The sequence below is a fragment of the Chenopodium album genome, chromosome 20 (assembly GCF_948465745.1).
Source record: "Chenopodium album chromosome 20, dcCheAlbu1.1, whole genome shotgun sequence".
Lineage (NCBI taxonomy): Eukaryota > Viridiplantae > Streptophyta > Magnoliopsida > Caryophyllales > Amaranthaceae > Chenopodium > Chenopodium album.
The window spans coordinates 3,491,687-3,512,668 of NC_137853.1; the positions used below are offsets into that span (position 1 = coordinate 3,491,687).

At 32.6% G+C, this 20,982-nt stretch overlaps 3 protein-coding genes and 1 pseudogene across 3 annotated transcripts; 3 read left to right on the forward strand and 1 right to left on the reverse strand.

Moving 5' to 3' along the window:
• The first annotated feature begins 5,233 nt into the window (after positions 1–5,233).
• LOC145596505 (transcription factor bHLH55-like) lies at positions 5,234–6,245 on the forward strand. The gene is made up of 3 exons (XM_081652683.1): positions 5,234–5,297; positions 5,472–5,840; positions 6,047–6,245. The coding sequence occupies exons 1-3, from the start codon at positions 5,241–5,243 to the stop codon at positions 6,122–6,124; spliced, it is 504 nt and encodes a 167-aa protein (XP_081508809.1). The 5' UTR covers positions 5,234–5,240; the 3' UTR covers positions 6,125–6,245.
• Positions 6,246–9,046: 2,801 nt separating this feature from the next.
• LOC145599344 (protein DETOXIFICATION 33-like) lies at positions 9,047–11,412 on the forward strand. Its single transcript, XM_081655740.1, has 9 exons — positions 9,047–9,064; positions 9,235–9,430; positions 9,743–10,088; positions 10,233–10,319; positions 10,445–10,501; positions 10,619–10,857; positions 10,945–11,063; positions 11,184–11,270; positions 11,356–11,412. The coding sequence occupies exons 1-9, from the start codon at positions 9,062–9,064 to the stop codon at positions 11,410–11,412; spliced, it is 1,191 nt and encodes a 396-aa protein (XP_081511866.1). The 5' UTR covers positions 9,047–9,061.
• A 1,626-nt stretch (positions 11,413–13,038) lies between these two features.
• Positions 13,039–14,457, forward strand: LOC145599190 (UDP-glycosyltransferase 91C1 pseudogene; annotated as a pseudogene).
• Positions 14,458–17,663: 3,206 nt separating this feature from the next.
• Positions 17,664–20,492, reverse strand: LOC145599453 (calcineurin B-like protein 1). The gene is made up of 8 exons (XM_081655835.1): positions 20,352–20,492; positions 20,080–20,162; positions 19,460–19,519; positions 19,209–19,317; positions 19,045–19,097; positions 18,363–18,443; positions 18,131–18,243; positions 17,664–18,019 (listed from the first exon to the last, which is right to left on the reverse strand). The coding sequence occupies exons 1-8, from the start codon at positions 20,428–20,430 to the stop codon at positions 17,956–17,958; spliced, it is 642 nt and encodes a 213-aa protein (XP_081511961.1). The 5' UTR covers positions 20,431–20,492; the 3' UTR covers positions 17,664–17,955.
• Between the last annotated feature and the right edge of the window lie 490 nt (positions 20,493–20,982).

Consider the following 20,982-nt stretch of genomic DNA (forward strand, 5'->3'; position numbering starts at 1 on the left):
GATATCTAATAATAATTCGAATTGTATATTAAGTTAATCTATTGAGATATTGTGTTATTATACGTGTGACTGTGTGAGAGGGTAACGTATACGTATGAAATGTATTAACAATTAGCGTGTGCATGGTTATGGGTTAAGTAAATTAATCAATATTTTACAAGATATTTTATGATATTAACCTATTACTTTATTATTTTTCGCCAATTTTTATGCGGCTGGCCACACGATGTGTTATAGGGGTTAGTGTTATAGGAGTTACTGATTAGTGTTACAAGGGGCTACTTCGTGTACGTTATAAGAGGTTATTTTGTTCTTTTACAAGCGACCAACTGTTGTGGTCAACCACAAATAAAACGCACTAATTGTATTTTGACAAGAACTGCCATATTATTAATTAAGTGTGATCGATATATTCCTATTGTATAACGTGTAATTATATTGAAACACTATTCATTAAAAATAACTTGTACAAGTACATATTAATGAGGGTATATATGTAAATGCATATTTTGAAGGGTATAGTTGGCATCACGCTATTCATAAGAGTAATCTTATACGAAGTACATTTTATAAGGCAGGGAAGTCTAATTCAAGTATTATACTGAAGTGATTATTGTAATAATCACCAAATATTATACTGTATAATAATAATAAAGATAATAAAACGTTATTGATGCTGCTATTAATTGAGGGTAATTATGCAAGTAATTATTTTTTGAGAAATGCAAGTAATTATTGAGAACAATAAAAATAATATAGTAATAATAATAATTGAGTTCTAAATTACTAAGTAAAGATTATGAGAACTCATTCATGATACCATATAAAATACTCGTAATTTCTAGGCTAGTTTAATAGGGTGGCATAATTAATTAACTTATCATGCCCGCAAAAAAGACTAGGCTTGTTATATTAAAACTGATCAATTTGTGGAAGAGTACGGGTTTGTTTAGTGCACCTTATCTTTGCTTATTTGATTTGATTTGATTGAAATTTAACATTATATATACGAGTAATATATAAAGAAAATATGAACGTAATAATGTGTATTTTATTAATATGTAGTTTTTATAATTTTTTATATTACGAAATTATAGATATTTATTTAGCGATAAAAAAAAACCACACATCAAACGATTGTGTTGGAACTTATTTTTTTATGATCTGATTTAGGGTCTGTTCTGTTCACCTTATAAGTTAAGTTCAAGTTTAATAAGTTTTGATAAGGGTTATCCAAGTACAAATTACAACTAAAAAAAGTTTTAGTAAGGTCTTATAAGTTCATATAAGTGAAAATCAGGTGAATAGAACACACCCTTAACCTGATTGATATATATATATATATATATATATATATATATATATATATATATATATATATATATATATATATATATATATATATATATGATCAGATTTGAAGTTATTATTTCTGATATGATCTAAACTTATTTTTTCTCCTATGTCCGAATCTGGTATTATTACTTCTGATATGATCTAACTTAATTATTCTAATATATGATTTGAACAAATATGAAAAATAATATCTGAACAAATATGAAAGATAAGATCTGGTTTGATTATTTCATATTAACAAATAATTAAGTTATAAGTTAAGTTGGTCTTAAACATAGCCTAAGTTCATACACTCCCATTATATGATATGGAATACAAGTATAATGTATAAGAAAATCATACTCATGTGAAGTAATTACAGTAAAGGTGATCAAAGGACGGGTGTGTCCCGCCAAGGCAAAAAAAAATACATTAGACGATTGGTTGTGTTAGGCTAGGCCAAAAATGCTTGCCCAAAATCAATGTCTAACAAGCTTTTTTGGTCCGGCCAAAAAAAGCTTAGAAATGCATGTACAAAGATCACACCATAAATAGGAAACTTTTGGGTCGGACTAGAAATTTCAGCCCAGGCCAACGTGCCAGGCTTAATTAGATCAACTCTATATTACAGTTATAGAAGTTATAATGAACTACTTTGATAAAAAAAATAAAAAAAAAAATTACTTCACTTTGGATATATAATGTTTGGTAACATCAAGTTAGATCATATCAGAAGTTATAAAGATCAACTCTACTTTAATAAATCAACTCTTGGTTGACAATCGTGACATATAATCACAGTAAGATGATCAACACTCTACCGTGTCGATTGCATATGTGCACAGTAGCGGAGCTATTAAGGGGCCTAGGTGGCACCGGTCCAGCCATTATTTTTATTTTTTTCAAAATTTTATTAAGTTAAAGTTGTAAATTTATAGGTTAAATACAATATTAATGCAATAAATAACATTAAATTAGCTTTGTCATAGTGGTAACACATTGAGTTGGTGAAAAGTCTTGGGATCAAGTCTTTAAACAAGCATGTTATTCATTTTTTTTTTTATTTAGTGCCCCTCCACCTTAAAATATTCTACGTCCGCCACTGTATGTGCATATATGATTTGATAAATAATATAGATAAATTTTTGCTCAACTCTAACCGCTATTATTTTTAAATAGATGTATATAATTTATACGTAGTAGAATAGTAGATATTACATGAGCTGAAAAAACTACGGAGTATGTACTGTAAAGTCTGTAATATGTAAGGAGAGTCGTTAAAACAACTCTAGCCCAGTCCTTTAAAATGGATAAGATTAGCATCCACATAAATCTTGATCACCCTAGCTACCTTGAATTAGGCAAGACCACAAAGAAGCCAATTGAAAATGAGGTTCACACTCTCTTCTTTTGAAATCAATTTTCACAACTTGTCAACTATCGTAATTAGAAAATATTGATTTAATCACAAATTTTTTTTAAAAAAAAAAAGAAAAAGAAAAGAAAAGAAATGATTAATAATTGTTGTTCCATTCCTCAAAAAAAAAAAAAAAAAAAAAAAAAAAAAAAAAAAAAAAAAAAAAAAAATTGTAATAATAATTATTATTGTTCCGGCCCTTAACTTTTTCTCTACCCCACGTAATTGTGTCTGACTGTTTGGGAAAGAAAGACAATATTTTTTCCAAACTTTGGTAAGACCTAAATATATATGGTACATTAGTACGACTATAAGATTGATAAGGTGAGAGTAAAATGTAATAGTACTTTGAATCTTTGGTCAATCTATATTCTGAACTCTAAAGTAAAGCAACTTTTTGTGTCACATGTATAATCCTCCATATTAACTCCTATTTACTTCACTTTGGATATATAATGTTTGGTAACATCAAGTTTTAATTAGCAAATAATTTTATGTTGTTTTTTTTGGAAAAAGCAAATAAATTTTTTCTCACAACAAAAAAAACATAATTTCAAAAAAATTAAATTAACTTCAAGTAAAATCAGGTTAAGAGATGGATTCTAAAAACATGACCTAATAATATACCGTTACTCCATGTGTCTCTTTATGATTGCCTAGTTTATTTTTAATTGTGTATGTTTGTCTCGATCATAATTAAGTTAATTAGTTCCACACACCACACCTACCATTTTAGATATGTTGTCTCTGTGCCTCTCTAGCGCACTCTATTATCAATGTATAAAAAATAAAAACATTATTCCACTTGCAAATTCATTAAATATCTATTGAAAAAACAGTAATATACTACGGGGCAAACCGAAAAGAACAACATAAGTATACCACAAATTAAACTAATTTAACACTAATAATTTTGAATTAGCCATCAAATATATATTAAGCTTAATAAAAATATGGAGTGAAACTACTAAACTACTATGCACTAATTACATCGATCAATGCTTGATTTTATACGATATATATCATTTTATCTTCTTAGAGTCTGTTCTCTTCCGCTTATTTTCAGTTCAGTTCTTATCTTAATTTCTTTCTCTCATAAAATATTGAGTTCACTTCAGTTCAGTCCAACTCTAATAAGTTCAGTTCAATTCAGTTAATCAGAACAGACACTTAATTTATTTATTAACTTTTAAGTCGTAAGGTGGAGTCAGATCAGTGGATCATCACCCACCTATAAAAAGAAGAGAAGGAAAAAAAAATTGACATTTAAGTAAAATAACGTGGAACACAACATGTCTAGATCCCACGTTTTTCCCGCAGCTAGAGCGGCAATCAAGAATTGATTCAATGTCATTTTCATTTGCCAAAAAAAAGGACAAATGAATTTGATGCCATTTGAGTAGTAGCAGATATATCCTGACAAATTATACTTGGTTGTTGTTGTTCTTTAATAGATAAGTATCGTCACTCTTTATGCTTGTTTCTGTTAAACTATAGTATGGCATTTATTTTACAGTACGTAACTGTTTTTTATGCACTGCAGTAGGAATTACAGTACAATTTGTACACAATTTAGTTTTTTTTTTTTTTTTTTTTTTTTCATATGAGCTACAAGGCCGGGGGAAATTCCAGCATATGCTGGGGGCAAGGATCGATTCCGTAACCTCGAGGTTACGAGATGGGAGTAGTGCTACCATCAAGCCAACTCCACATCCTTACAATTTAGTAGTTTAATGGTACATCAAAACTTATTTAGTTTGTTTGCTTATTTGCTTTTCCAAAACTTTAAATGGGTATTAAAGCCTAAAGGGGTAAAAATGAGAGAATAATCGGTTGTATCATAGATAAACCAAAAATCAAAAGGACCTTCAATCTTAATATTTCTAAAATTTTTGTCTTTAATTAGTTTCACATCAAAACATTTAAAAAAAAAAAAAGTTAATAATTCTCAATTCAAAATCATCATGTATTCATGTTAAACATAGATATGACTAGTACTTAAATTCATAAATCAACCTAAACCAACAGAGTTTCTAATTCCTAAAATTAAAACTTGAAAAATGACATTAATATTAGATTAGCAATGAACTAAATAATTAATAATGTGTCATTTTTTTCGAACATATAAATAATTTAAAATATTATTCCATATATCTACTACCTAGCTAGCTTGTGCATAATTCTAATTAAGATTGCGTAACAAATTTCAATTTTTTTTTTTATTATTGATATATATATATATATATATATATATATATATATACTTCAAATAATTAAATGTATATGTAGACATGTAGTACGAAGTGGCTTATTTTTATTTATTGATACAACATACAAGTAGTAGTATTTAAGAATACTTTTAATTACTCTTTTATAACAAAAAATTATTATGACAGCTACATATGAATAGAAAAAAAAAAAATGATCGTGTGCTATAAAATGGATGAAACCTCAAAGGAAAAGAGTAGTTCTGCCAAAGAATAAAAATATGTCTGACAAACTTTACTCCTCACTTTTCTCTCTCCTTCCTCAAAATTATGTCAAAGTAAATTTCTTATCTTTTTTTTTTTTTTTTTTAATTTATTTCTTTCAATTTAGTTGACTCCTTATATGTTGAGTGCAATCTCCATATTATATTATTTGATCATTTAATTGATGTTTTTTATTTTGTTAATTATATATTTATAATTTGATTTATTAATTAATGTGTGATTATTAGGGAGATTCTTCATGTGATCATATAGAAGAGGCGACAAATTATATCAAAGATTTGGAGCAAAATGTCAAGGAGCTTCAAGATAAGAGAGAAAAGCTTAAGAATTCTTTATCTGAAACCTCAAATGATATTGGATTATCGTCGTCGTCCATCACTAGTAACACTAATCCTTCCATTAACGACGATAATTACGTGAAGATTAAGGCATCCGTGGATGAGTTAGAGATTGAGATTAACACCGCAGTTGAAGAGGAGGATGTGTTTCCTTTATCAAAAGTGCTCAAATTGTTACAACTTGATGAAGGTCTTAATGTTGTCAATTGCGCCTACTCTAAAGTTAATCAAAGATGGACGTATGTCATTCATTGTCAGGTAATATAAAATACTCGATCTCTCTATTTCATATTATCCGATAACTTAATTAAGTATGAAATATAATACTTATATTATGTGTTATTTTCTACTCCGTACTTATGTATTGATTATTAACTTCGATCCTTGATTTTGCCTTTAAGGATAGTTCTAAATAAATAAACATTTGTATGTGCTATAGTTTAATGATATCCGTACACTTATAGGTTGATGATGGGAAGTTAGTTGATTCATCTCGCTTGCAATGGAGGTTGACCAATGAGATTTCATCATATGCTGCATAGCTTTTACATTTTAGTTTGTATCCTTTGTACACTACTACTCGTAGTATATATATACTATGTATGTTTGTATTTAGTTGTCGTATTGTATTATTGATGAAGTAAATTATTGAAATTTTATTTGTATGGATTAATTGATCAACTGTATTGTATTTATTTATATTGAGGTATTTTATGATAATTTTTGTTTTTATGTTCATTTAAAAAAATTTAGGTAGCTAGATGATATTTTAAGAAGAAGAAATTTGTTTATGCTGACCGGATGTATGGTTTGTGAGCCAAGGTTGAAGTGTATAAATTGAGATTGAAGAATATAATGAATGAAAACGGAAAATTAATGAACACTGAGAGAGTCTAACATGGTATCAAGAACTCACGAATACAAACAAATGTGAGAGGTGGTATTGTGGTGTGAGGGTTTTTTTTTTTTCTTCCTATCTTTCAAAAGTTCATCAAACTTTATGTCGGTTGTTTGTATTGTTTTTATCTTGTGAGTTGTGATAGTGGGTCAATTTCTTTTGTTATCTAGGTTGATATGGAGTAGAAAAACAAGGAGCTTCAATTTCATGTATAATGTTGGACCACATTTCAGATTCTTTTCATTGGATAAATGACAATATTGTGACATGGAGCCTGTTCTGATTAACTGAATTAAACTGAACTTATTAGAATTGAACTGAACTGAATTGAACAAAATGTTTTATGAGAGAAAGATATTAAGATAAGAACGAAGTGAACTGAACTGAACTTATTGGAACTGGACTTAAAATAAGCTGAAAAGAACAGACCCTAAAACATCAAAAATTTACACAATTTCATTAAAGAACGACTATTTATCGAATAGTTTGATAGGAAATAAGAGAGATCAAGAATTTGCGGTTCAACCCACAAGTACAATTATCATAGCATTTTGGACTTCTTCTCTTGCTCCTTAATGATCACAACTTCGTCTAATGTTATACTCATTTCATGACCTAGTTACTTTGCCTCTCTATTCATATATCCCATTTGACTTTTTACAGGCTCTAAAACACGTTTTAAAACATAAATATCTTCATATTTAATTATGTAAAAATTCTTTTAAAAAAATAATACTCTGTATTTTAAAGATATACATTAAAATGAATCCAACAAGATTGCACATGATTATATATATATATATATATACTCTCTAATAAATCAGGGATAATTGATAGGCTAATTTTTTAAAATTTGACTCAAAAAAATGCATGGGACAAAGAATCATACACACAGAAATGTAAGTTGAACTGTAAACTTTGTAATTACATTTTTAAAATGTTCTAACAATCGAGGTGGTGTTGTTTTGGGCTGTCACGTCAAAAAAAGAAAGAAGTTGACTGGGCCGCAGCCGCTTAAAGAGGAATGGGCCGGCCGCAATTTAGTTTGGTGAAAGGATCGGCCGCAATTTAGTGTGGTGGAATGATGGTAACCACACAAATTCAATCCATGTCAAAAGAGTTAAAGATACATGCGTATATTATGAGTGTTACAAATCAGCAACATTTGATTCATGAATCATGATACATAAATGCCATATATTCATGTACCCAACTACAATAGTTGGGTAGTCATTACATTTCAATGTCATATATTCATGTACTAACACCGAATGTTCGAAAATTTAAACGGAGTAACTAATATATCATATACTAACAAGTGCTTGAATCAACTTTCCTTCGAAAAAAAAAAGTGCTTGAATCAACTAATAAGAAAACTGTTCTAACTTAACTATAGTTTCGTGTTTGAGTATGGGAACCCTTCCTATTGCATCAGCATTTATTTTTTAAGGTATGGACCATAGTGTCACAATTTATAAGACTTCTTGTGCTTAATACCATTAAAAATTTTATCAACTCTATGGTAATACTCAATAATGGGCTAAGATTAATGCTTAATGCCACCCATAGTAAGTAATTATTGAATCCATATTCACCCTCAAAATTAAGATTATAAAAATACATAAATATTTAAAATACGTGACAAAACGTGAAGTGCTCAAATCCAACTCGAGAATAAAAAAAACACAAAAATTCAACTACTAGAAGCATTCTTGTTTTGGTCTTAATTAATAAAGAAACTGAATAAATTGTTGTAAGATGATTCGATCCCAAATTTTGAGAATCGTATCCAATAATGACTTTAATATGCTTCATTAGTCGATTATACTAATAAGCAACTAGCTTAGAATATTTCATGTTTATTAAGAAGTTATTAAAACTCATGTGATTAGCTAGAAATCCCAAGACAACCCCACAAATTATGCCACTCCCCTAATTAAACAAGATTAAAGTATATTTTGAAGTTGCTGCTAATTAAATAATCAATTGACTAGTTTTCAAAAAAAAAAAAAATAATCAATTGACTAAACCTTTTTAACTTATTTTAATAATTAGAATATCTAATACTAATTTTCCTTTCCTCCCCTGTTCATTCCTCTCAAGACACAATAGCTAGTATCAACCTCCATGTAAGATTACCTTAAGCTTAATTTCTTCAACTCCAAATTTTTAATCTTGTTCCACTTAATATGTTTCATGCATAATTACAAAATTCATCCTAAATTTGGAAAGTATTTATATATATATATATTCAATATTCTGTTATTTCATGCTTGACGATTTTAATATAATTTGTTTCATGTTAGATTATATCTGAAAAAGGGAGGCAATGGAGAACGGAGAAAGGATTCCACTTCTAACGCCAAAAGAGAAAGATTTGCAAAAGCTGTTATGCTTAACAAATGAGTTTTGTTGGGAGTCAAAGAAGTTATGGCATATTGCTGGTCCTGCCATCTTCACTTGCATTTGTCAGTACTCACTTGGTGCTCTTACTCAGACCTTCACTGGCCGTGTCGGTGAGCTCGAGCTAGCCACTTTTGCCGTGGAGAACTCTGTTATTTCTGGTCTTGGTTATGGTGTTATGGTATTGTTACTAACCTCACATTTTTTTTGTTTACTTGTCAATAAAAATGTACAAGTGTAATTGTTGCAACTAGTATTATGTGTCTCAGGCAATGCCTCGGGTTGTTATTTTGAAAATATTTAATTTCGAGAGCATGATGTTAATGCTGGAAATTTCATGTCAAAATGTAGCTTGGAATGGGGAGTGCATTAGAGACACTTTGTGGACAAGCATTTGGTGCAGGAAGGTTGAGGATGCTAGGGATATACATGCAAAGATCATGGATTATCTTGCTAATCACCGCGATTTTACTCACACCACTTCATATCTATAGTCCTTCTATTCTTCAACTTTTTGGAGAGACTGAAGAAATTTCACTCGCTGCTGGTTAGTATATGATTCCATCCCCTTCCCTTTTTTCAAAAAGGTTTCATTCAAGGCTAAACCGCGATTATGTGGCCTGTTTATCTAGTTATGTTTCTAAATAAAACACACTAGTATTTCAACTACAACATAGTATCTTAGGTCTTAAATTAGGATTGTACATAGATTGGTCAGAATGAAATATTTTGGAACAACCGGAATATGATAATACATATGCAATGTTTGAATTTGTACTTGAAATGAAGGTATCACTAAATGTAGCTTATTTGTGGATATTATGACAGCAATAGTCACACTAATTATTAAATTTCATAGGAAAATTTGCATTGTGGATGATTCCTCAACTATTTGCCTATGCCTTGAATTTCCCAATACAAAAGTTCTTACAAGCACAGGGTAAAGTGGGTGTAATGGCTTGGATATCCGCCGTTGTTCTCCTTATACACGGCGTATTGAGTTGGCTGTTCATACTCAAGCTTGAGTGGGGGTTAGTTGGAGCAGCAATCATGCTCAACACCTCATGGTGGCTCATTGTCATCGCGCAGATCATCTATATCTTTGTCACGAAATCAGATGGTGCTTGGGGTGGATTTTCATGGCTAGCATTCGAGGACTTGTGGGAGTTTGTTAAGCTCTCCTTTGCTTCTGCTGTTATGTTATGGTATATCATCTCATACATACCTTTTCATAATCTAATGTTCTCATTTCTCAATATTGACCAACTTAGCATAGAACTTCTCTTAGAATAATCCTTCTAATAATTTTATATGGTGTTAGTTTTTGAGTCCTTTGTTTTAATTTGTAGCTTGGAGTTCTGGTACATGATGCTAATCATCGTGATCACTGGCCGTCTTCCCAACCCTTTGGTGCCAATTGATGCCCTTGCAATTTGGTAACACTCAACTACATTAATGTCATGAAAATTTCTCAAAATGATACAATGTCACAAAGCAACTATATATTAACATGTCGAACAATGTTTTATTTGATAAACACAATGTTTCATCACATGTACAGCATCAACTTAGAGGGCTGGGATACAATGATAGCAGTTGGTTTCAATGCAGCTGTTAGGTAACTCTCCTTACACTAACAATACGTGCTAGTACTACAATGATAGCAGTTAGTTTCAATCTAAGAGATCGATTTTAATGTGATCAATATCTATCTTGGTTCTTTCTATATATATAGTGTAAGGGTGTCAAATGAGCTCGGAGCTGGTAATTATAGACAAGCCAAGATATCGGCGTGGGTAGTATCCATAACTTCAGTGGCCGTAGGATTGGTGGCAGTCATGCTAGTGTTTGTTACTAAGGAATGGTTCCCATTCCTTTTCACAACAAGTGTACCAGTAGCTCATGAAACTACTAGCCTCGCGCTATTCTTGGCATTTAATTTCCTGCTCAATAGCCTTCAACCAGTTCTATCAGGTCAGTCCATGAAATTTCAATCTTTTTATCAAGTGTATAAGTCTTGTAATGTTTGTTGATGCTGAAAATTCTTCCATCTTTGTTTAGGGATTGCTATTGGAGCTGGATGGCAAGCACTTTTTGCGTACATTAATATCGTGTGCTACTATATGTTTGGGCTACCAGCAGGCCTTATTCTTGGATTCAAATTCGGCTTTGGAGTTAGGGTAATCATGCATTTGAAAATGTTATATTTTCCGATATCTCATATCTCTAACAACTACCAAAGTTAGCTTAAATTTGTAACATTTGATTTATTTGTTTGCTATATCAATATTTGAATGCAGGGTGTTTGGGGAGGGATGCTTAGTGGTGTTTGTTTGCAAACTATTGTGTTGATCATAGTTACAAGCCTCACTAATTGGAAGAAAGAAGTAAGTTCTATAAATATCAATCATCATAATTTTTTCATATGAAGTAGGATCTTGCCTTAATTGCTTGAATGTGTTTGATTCGCAGGCAAATAAAGCGGAAAGTAGAGTCCTTAAATGGGGTGGATCAACGGCGGAATATTAATTCCAAACAATGATGAGTCGTTTGGTTGAACATAGAATGAAAAATTTAGTTAATGCAGAGTTTTGTTTTTCATGTGTAAAACTGTCCACAATGAAAAATCAAGAGATTGGAATGATCATAGGCTTAGCTTTAGGCTACATAAGTGGAACGTAGAACTATACTTTTTCCGTGGTCAACCAAAGACAACAAAGATGCATACAACATTTGAAATCTACAAGTATTTGTATTTTAAACTTGTTATGAAGACTATAAAAAGTCAAATTGTTTAATGACAAAGAGAATAGTTGAAAAAGTAGTGAATGTAATGAAAACCGCAAAAAGTCAAATAAAGCAATGATGGAAAGAAAAACCGAATAAGTTGGTGCATGAAAGGATAATGTAGTTTGTAGTGCAATGGTAGCATAATATAGTACCATGTATCTTAAAGGAGGGCGTCCTTAAAATATGGAGATTATTCATGCAGCAAATCTATTTAGTGATGTTAGATATTCAGTATGTCTATTATATTAAATTAGATAGATTTTTCTCAGTGAATCTGCTCTTAAACAAATTAACAGAGCCGACGTATAATGAGGCTGTCAATATTTTAAAATATGTAACGACAACCTGTTCATTAAAACCACAAACAGAACATTAACCATGCATAGACAAAATAGTACTTCATACACATCCATTAATATTTAAGAACTAATATAAGCATTATCTGTTTTGATCATATTTTTTTTAACTAATACGATTTAATTATCTTCACTAATCACCAAATGTTTGAACTAGTTGGTCAACAATTTGTTTCAACTTAACCATAAATCACAAACTGTCCCCTGAAATAGAAAACATTGGTTGAGCGAACATTTTCCTCATTTTTATCTTGGTGTTTAGAGAGCCACAAGGGCTGGGGTGAAAATCGATACCAGGATCATCTGCAATCGAAAGGGAAGCTCTAACCATTTGAGCTATTCTTCACTCTCTTTTCCTCATTTGAAAGCGAACCTAGCTCGAATCTGAAATATCTGAGTCTAATATTACTCATTAGATGTTTTACCTGTGATGAAGGAAAATTTTTTCTCAATGTGAATCAGTCTGTGTGCCTAAAAAATCCATCTATTTGTCTGCTTTCTATTATTTTATTATATCCCTTTTTGAAAAACTGTGTATGAATGGAGTATAAGAATTGAACACCAACACATACACATTGCCTATCCAATTATTTTTTATTTAAGCTAAATTAAAGGCAAAAAATATCTCACAATCTTTCTTGGACTTGCAGGATTTCATAATACGCACTTAGAAATATTTAAATGCAATAATTGAGTCGGTAATATGCATATGCGTCCGCACACCCACTACGACTAGTGTAAAGTAGCAAGTAGCAACCTGCCTTTCCATACTTTTATAATCCATATTATGAATACCATCTACGAAATCTATTGACCGAGACTGTAGAATTTCATTAATTAAATAAAGATTTAAATTAATTATAATTAAAATTACATGTACGAAATAATTTATATGAACAAGCCTTCATGTGAAGCTTTTCATCCCAACAGAAGAAAAAATAAAATACATCATACAAATTCAATTCCACTGTAAAATCACACTTAAAGCCTACTGAATTCTCATACTTCAATGGCAACAGACTCTAGTGATCTTCATGTAGTTATGCTTCCATGGTCAGCATTCGGGCACATGATCCCTTTCTACCAGCTCGCTGTAGCCTTGGCTAACAAAGGTGTACGAGTGTCATACATATCAACCCCAAGGAACATTGAGAGGCTTCCTAGTATCCCTTCCAAATTAGGTTCCCTTATAGAATATGTAAGCATCCCGTTACCAACAGTTTCTGATAGTGTCCTGCCCAAAGGAGCCGAGGCTACTGTTGACATACAGTTTGAAGAGATTCCAAACCTAAAGGTGGCTTATGATCTCCTGTATGAGCCCGTCAAGAAGTTTGTTTCAAGTCATTCACCTGATTGGCTTATCTCTGATATCATAGGTCATCGGATGGCTGACGTTGCTCGGGAATGTCATGTTAAGTTCATGTTCTTCTCTGTCTACACAGCCACCACATTGTGTTTTGTGGGTCCACCAGAGTACCTTTCAGGGGAAGGTCAGAAGAAAGTGAGACCAACACCAGACAGTTTGACAACCCCACCTCCCTGGGGTGGAATCTTCCCACGATCAGTTGCTTTCCGTGGTTACGAGGCAGCAGGATTCCACGCAGGAGCTTACAGCATGAATGAATCCGGGATATCAGATGGTGAGAGGCTGACTAAAATAATCCAGGGATGTGATGCAGTAGGCGTACGCAGTTGCAGGGAATTTGAAGGAGAGTACATGGATCTCTTTCAGAAGCTCATTAACAAGCCTGTGGTGCCAGTAGGCCTGCTCCCACCACCCAAAGTAGAAGAAAAAATCACAGACGAAACATGGATTGAAAACTTCAAATGGCTTGATCAACAGAGCCCCAAATCAGTTATCTATGTAGGATTTGGCAGCGAGTATAAACTCACAAAAGATGAAGTTTATGGGATAGCAAATGGCCTAGAGCTTGCGCAGTTGCCATTCATTTGGGCTCTCAGAAAACCCACTTGGGCAGTTGATGATTCTGAGGCATTACCAGAAGGCTTTCTGAAACGAACATCAGGAAAGGGGATTGTGTGCCTTGGGTGGGCACCACAGCTCAAAATTTTGGCTCACCGGTCAATTGGGGGCTCTTTGTTTCACTCTGGGTGGGGTTCAATTATAGAGACACTAGAACATGGGCACAATCTTATACTGTTGCCATTCATTATTGATCAAGGGCTAAATGCGAGGGTGATGGTAGATAAGGGTTTGGGCATTGAAGTAGAAAGAAGGGAAGATGGATCATACTCTGGAGACGACATATCTCATGCACTAAGGCAGGCCATGCTTGGAGATGAAGCACAGAAAATTAAGGCTCAAACTAGGCAAGCTGCAGCAATCTTTGGTGATCAAAAGCTGCACGAAGAACAATATATCAGTGGGCTTGTTGAATTTCTGAGAAATACAGCCAGGCATCAATAAATATACTTCCAAGCATACCAATCTTTTGTTTTTGTTAAAGCATGTAACAAGCAGATCAGACCAATAATGATATATGAGTCCATTTTGTAATACAATAAAACAAGCAATTTGCTATAAAAACTCTTTACAGCAGTGCTGCAAGCATAAGATATACGAATAGCATTTTAATTGCGGGCTTTAACTCCACAAGTCCTGGTGTCTTATTTTAATAAACTCCAAATGAAAGCAAAAAGGCAGGAAACAGTTTAATTTTATGGGACAACTTTACCAAGTGAGTTAGTTCAGCACCTTCCCATTTTCCATGCATATCAAAGGATAGAGTTCACTTTTAACTCTGCTTAATATGTCACTATTTCTCCTAGACATTATAAGTATATTATCATTACTCTAAACTTATCCTTACTTCATAAATGTGATAAAGAACAAAATAGTCTATCTCTTAAATGGCCAATAGACATTTCAAAGGCCATACAAACATTGTCATCAACATAGTAACTTCTTTGTTCTAATACTGCGGATCAAAATTACTGAGCAAAGAAATTAAGGAGAATTGAATTTAGGGGTCTTTGATGTAAGGCCACGTGTTTTTAATTCTGCCTAGACGCTCCTTTCACAGGATTTATTCTCGGTGGTAACTACTGACTTTAGGGCAAGGCAGATAATGAGTAAACGTCCCTATGAAGCTCTGCTGCAAGTCACATGAAAGAAATTCAACTTTATTTGAACTTATATTAGGAAAGCTCATGGCTATCAAAGATGTTACACCGGCCCATATCACTGATTCTCAAGGAGCTAATCATCCCAAAACACCTCGCGCTGTTAAAACAAGGGAAAATCAGGAGAGCTGCCCAACAATAAACTGAGCCAACAATAGACTGCCCAACAATTAGCAAAGAATTAATATTAGTCAATCCAACGACATGAATACAAACACCTAATGCTGAATCTAACATGTCTAGTTTGTCTCAGATTCTAAAATTGCAACACTTAGATTTCGGAAACAAGCATAGAAGGACAATGTAATTATTCTGAGCAAAAAAAGTTCAAATCACATCAAGTGATAATATTATAATGTTTCCATTCATCATTTTTCAAGGTCTATATGCAAGTGATATGCAGAAAGACGTCATACCCCGAAAAGACAAGTAGAAACGAGCCAAACTCGAATGTTAAGCATTGGAAATCAGAGCTCAAGCAATGCAGGTAGCAGCATTCTTCATTGAATACATAACCTGCATGAAAAAACATTTAGTTTTAGCTGAATATCAAACAATGCACAATTGAGAAGATGATTTATTCTTTTTTTTATAAATTAACAATAACTATTGTAATATGCCTAAAATATTGTACTCAAAACCTAATATGATAAAAATTCAGAAATAATGAAAAAATTAGGGGAAAACATCAGAAAATTACAATAATAAATCACTAATAGACGCAATCTTCATTTTACAAAGCACATATGAACTGAGTATAAATTATCAGGATCGAAATTCATACTAAAATTGATGCAAATTAAACCTAAAGGAGAAAAAAATGACAGGTAATTCTGCTCAAGGATACGAAAATTTAAATAAGAAGACAGATTTTTGCAACATATAACCTGAATTATATCGTTGAATTTCTCAGCATTTAAAGCTTCAACTACAAATTCCGATGAAACTACACTGTCGCAAAATTCGACCAAATTCCGATGAAATAACGGTGGTGAAGGGAATCCGATCGATTTTCTTCTTCTAAAATTCTGCAAATTTTCCGGCATTTATAGTACTTGTTAGAATGGATTTTGATGAAATTTCTGGGCCGGTATTCTGTAGGGTTTATCAGACTCTCATCAAAATCCCTTCCAACAAATACTAAAAATGCCATTATGCTTTTTTGTTCCCAAACTTTTTTTTTTTTACAAGAAATTGGTTATTGGTCTAATGGCGATTCGAACTGCACTCGGTAGGGAGGACGAATCCGGATTAATCCAAAAGGTAAACTAAGTGCAACACAAAAAAAATATAAAGTTTGTAAAAAAAACTCGGAAGAGGGAGCTCGGCTCAACCAAACACCGTGTTTAAAGTCTAAACACACAGGTGCCTGTTGCACTCCTAGCACGGTTTTGGTAAGCAATATTTGTGAAATGGGTAATAACAGTTTAATTTGAAAAAAAAAAATTGTAAAATCTATAAGTTAATTAAGATTCACTAATTTTTTTCTTCAACTCTTCCAACCTACCACCACACTGGTATTAAATGGATTTTGCAATTTCCTTAAAGATCTACAATTTTACATACATGTATCATAGACTAGTCGATGAGGTTTTCGCCATGTCCACACAAAATCACTAGTAGTAGATCAAATGATTTACAAGATCCAAGGAGATCAATGAGAGTATTAATCAAATTTGTTAGTTATACATTCCATAGCTCTTAATCAAAAGTCACAACTGACGAATTCATATTCAATGTTTTTTTGGAAAATCATTGAACAAATACCAATAAATTATAAACAGTTTGATACAATTATACATATAGCTTCTTCCAGCTATCATCAAATCAACGTTATAAACTACTCCGTATCAAAAAGACTTGTGATCACATCCCATTTACAACTCTATATATTTACTCTTTGCAGCACTTGAGGGTTTCAATTGCGATGCGGCATCAAACAAGTTGTTAATCTTGCTATCATGCATGCCTTAACTCTATTAGGCCAACTGCGATGTTAATCTTGCTATCATGCATGCCTTAACTCTATTAGGCCAACTGCACCTAACATTGACTGGTACGATACATAACCACCAATTATACCAACATAACCAAACATTGACTAGAATGATGCATAACCACCAATTATACCGACATAAGAGATTCTAACTAACTCAACTACTTCACGCTTCCATTATTGTAATTTGCTACTATCCTATTGCATTATAAACGTTCAGACATGATGTTTGTTCAACACGTGTTCTTGCACGTATGAAAACAAACATAATTCAAAATCTCCATCCAGATTTAGTTGTCACTTACTGGGTCAAGTTATACAATTTTGACAACAATTATCATCCCTCAGTCAATAGTCAACAACAAGATTTCTCTCAAAGCCTCAATAAGCAGATGGGATGTTCGCTGCTACCATTACAGGATTCACAGCTTTAGTAGAACCACAAATATAATGAACATAGGGTAGAAAAGCCGAGAATGGGACAACAGGTAAACTGCTTTTGAATGTATTAATATAATGTTCTCTTTTCCCTTTAAGATAGATGTTCTTTCTCTAAATCTAACAAACTAAGACTATAAAGCCAGAGCACAACTGATACTGCACATCTCAACTTTTCGACACACAAACCATATGCACAGGCTACCTTAAGCACACCTCAACTCTTCTTAATGGTTGGGATAACAATAGTTCAAGGGAACAAAAAATTAAGGGGGGGTCTAGCTATATGTGCAGAGTCTGCCCCAAGGATCAAATTTAACGGGATTGCAAGCAGCTTTTATCAGCTCCTTAAGTGGCCATTTCATCAACTTCTGAATGGAAAACAAAACTAGGAAATGTCGTCGTGATATCCCTGTATGAGTTTTTCCAGGTAAACAAAACCAAATCAGGATGAGTCACCCCTCATATGTGTGCAAATAATGGTATACAGCTAGAGTATGAGAAAAAAATGACCGCATAATACCTGAGATATTGGAGGGTCATTATTTTTAACAACGAAGGATTTTTCGTTACAAACTGATGCCACTCGGATTTATCAATCTTTCCATCTAGATTTACATCAGCTTCTTTGAATGTCTGTTCAAACAACCATATACATGATTAATAAGGTTGTAGAAACAAAGCATAGTCTCCTGTTCCTATGATAACTAATTAGCTTCAAGAATACAGCAAATGTGGAAATGTGTTAACCTTACCTTATCAAGTATTTGTTCGATTGTTTCATCTGCCAACTTCAGTTCAGATTCACATAGAATTGCGATCAACATTTGCCTCACCTGCCAAAATATAAATATCAGCTCATATGTATATTATAACAAACTTGCTATCTTGCAAGTGTACTTAAACAAAGCATGTAGAATGAACAACTAAGAAAATGAAGGCACTACTATGCAACCTAAAGGATCACCCAGCGAAACCTCACACCAAATTGCACTTGCAGATTGAAAAAAACAGTGGTGTTGAGGCACCTGCTTTAAGTTTAATTTAATTCCACAAGCACTGTAGTGTAGTGCACAATGTTCATACAAGGTTATATGACCGGCCAAAAGAAGGAAAATCACATTGAGCAATGTTTTTAGATAAGAACGAATCGAACAAACATGCCAACATAACTCTCCCCACCTCAACTGCGAACTGTGAGGCAAAAATCACCTCACACAGGAACAAGACAATATGCATTGAATGAATATCTGTCTAGCTACAGCCAAACAACAACAACAAGCCGACAACCATATTGCACAACTTTATGATCCTTAAAACAGGGTCCACAGTATTGCAAAGCAAAACAAGACATTTGTTCAGACATCAAGGATTTAAAAAAATTGGGAAAATGGAAGCTGAGGATAGGGGATTAGGGGATAAGCAAACCCAATATACCTCGTCACGCTCAATATATCCTGTGCCATCCAGGTCATAAAGCTTAAATGTGACTGCAATAGAAAAAGAATTAAGTGTTAATACATATACATGACCCAGGTTTCAGATATACAATATGTAGGACGATGTATGAGAGACTTTGTATAAAGCCAGGTTACACATACAGTCTATCTTGTCTTCTTGGGAGGCATTTGGATGGAAGACATTTAACACTCTGACGAAGTCACCGAAGTCAACTACTCCTTTCCTTTTCACATCGAACAAATCAAAGATCTGATACAAAAGGATTTGCAGTTATTAAGGTATAAGTCGTATAACATAATATTTACGAGACACAAACCAGCAAATTAAAAATAGATAAAGAATATAGCTGAAGGTGTAGTTAATTCAATGTACAACATCAGTAGCAACATACCCGATTAGCAAAAAGATTCTCTTTCTTCTTGTTTTTGAATAAAGCTAACTGAAATTCCTCCTGCAAACATACAGTTATATAATGGTAAGGGAAAGCCATATAAAGTCCAGAAATATTTCATTTGCACAGGATATACAGAAATTAAGAAATGCAATAGAGAAGCTACAATACAAGAATCAAAACCCAACTCCAAATTATGCAAGATCATACAATTCAAACACTGGGACACATTCATTACCAGTAATTTGGGTTCGTTCAGTTTCTAGATGAATCTTTGATCCAATATCTTTTATTTACATCATGTTGCATATTCGATTTTGGGTAGAACGGTCTTGTTCAAGACCTTAAATTCAGACATATTTGTCAGAATTTGGGATTGAATCAAGATTTGTATAAGCTTATAGTCAACATCTAATTGACACTATAATAATGGCCTTAAAATCTTAGTGAATCTTTACTACACCTTAAGCTGAATAAAAAAAACTTATACAGTAGTACAATTTTGCAGGGGATTTCAGCATACACATGCATATGAAACAGAAGTTTCACATGCCTCACAAGCTGATACAAGCAACAAGGCAACAGAATTTACTCAAAGTCAACATGGTAATATTGTATACCTTGCTAATAAGCCCATCATCAATCACAGAACTGCTTATGCTCTTAAACAGCTCGAATAATGCTTCGACTTCACTAACACTAACTGAAAAGAGAGTAAAATTCATTTTAGTTTTTCCAGTGCAAACCTCACCAATCATATATTCTACTCATACTATCAGATAGTGTGAAAGCCCAATAGAGATTAGAGGGTTGTCGAGTTCATAACGGTCACAAACTTTTAATCGAAAGCATACATGATACATCTAACGTAAACATTGATGGAGGAGCTTACAAGCAGTTTGAGAAGCAAGGAAAACCGGGTCTTCGTGTCCGGGACATTGTCTACTTGCAGTAGAATGAAAGCAACCCATATTTATTGAGCAAGATCCACAACCACTAGAAGAAAGCACTCTGGCTCTTTTCTTGTATACTACATCACCAGTAAAACCATCTTTAACCTTGCAAATTCAATTTCAAAATAAAAACCCAAAAATGCAATCACTAATTAGTAAAAGCCAATCTTCAAATTTTAATTAAGAACCCCTAATCTATGTCAGACTTTCATATTCAAGAATTAGCAAAATTGTGTATAAATCATAATTATCAATTTCGAATTCCTTAAACAATAAGGTGAATTAACATTAGTAAAATCAACAAAAATTGAATAATTCAGCACAACATGGAACACCACTTTCAATACATGAGCTTTTTGACCAAATAATTGTCAAAAATAGTGAACCACCAATATACCAGCAAACCGTTTGCTTTTTTTTTAACAAAAAAAATCTGCACGTATATTCTTCCCAATCTAATTAAATACAATAAATTTTACTACAGCCTCTTTTTTTTTTTTTTTTCTTATAAAAAATTCAGTATGAATCTCAACCACAAAATGTAATAAATTGTAACAAAAATCATAATTA

Excerpts from the sequence above, each read along its gene's own strand:
- LOC145599453 (XM_081655835.1), bottom strand. The coding sequence starts at position 20,430 with ATGGGTTGCTTTCATTCTACTGCAAGTAGACAATGTCCCGGACACGAA. Across the intron at positions 20,163-20,351 it reads CCTTGCTTCTCAAACTGCTT|TTAGTGTTAGTGAAGTCGAA; the intron begins GTAAGCTCCTCC and ends CTCTCTTTTCAG. Across the intron at positions 19,520-20,079 it reads ATGATGGGCTTATTAGCAAG|GAGGAATTTCAGTTAGCTTT; the intron begins GTATACAATATT and ends GTATGTTTGCAG.
- LOC145596505 (XM_081652683.1), top strand. The coding sequence starts at position 5,241 with ATGTCTGACAAACTTTACTCCTCACTTTTCTCTCTCCTTCCTCAAAAT. Across the intron at positions 5,298-5,471 it reads TTCCTCAAAATTATGTCAAA|GGAGATTCTTCATGTGATCA; the intron begins GTAAATTTCTTA and ends TGTGATTATTAG. Across the intron at positions 5,841-6,046 it reads CGTATGTCATTCATTGTCAG|GTTGATGATGGGAAGTTAGT; the intron begins GTAATATAAAAT and ends GTACACTTATAG.
- LOC145599344 (XM_081655740.1), top strand. Across the intron at positions 10,089-10,232 it reads GCTTCTGCTGTTATGTTATG|CTTGGAGTTCTGGTACATGA; the intron begins GTATATCATCTC and ends TTTAATTTGTAG. Across the intron at positions 11,271-11,355 it reads TCACTAATTGGAAGAAAGAA|GCAAATAAAGCGGAAAGTAG; the intron begins GTAAGTTCTATA and ends TTTGATTCGCAG.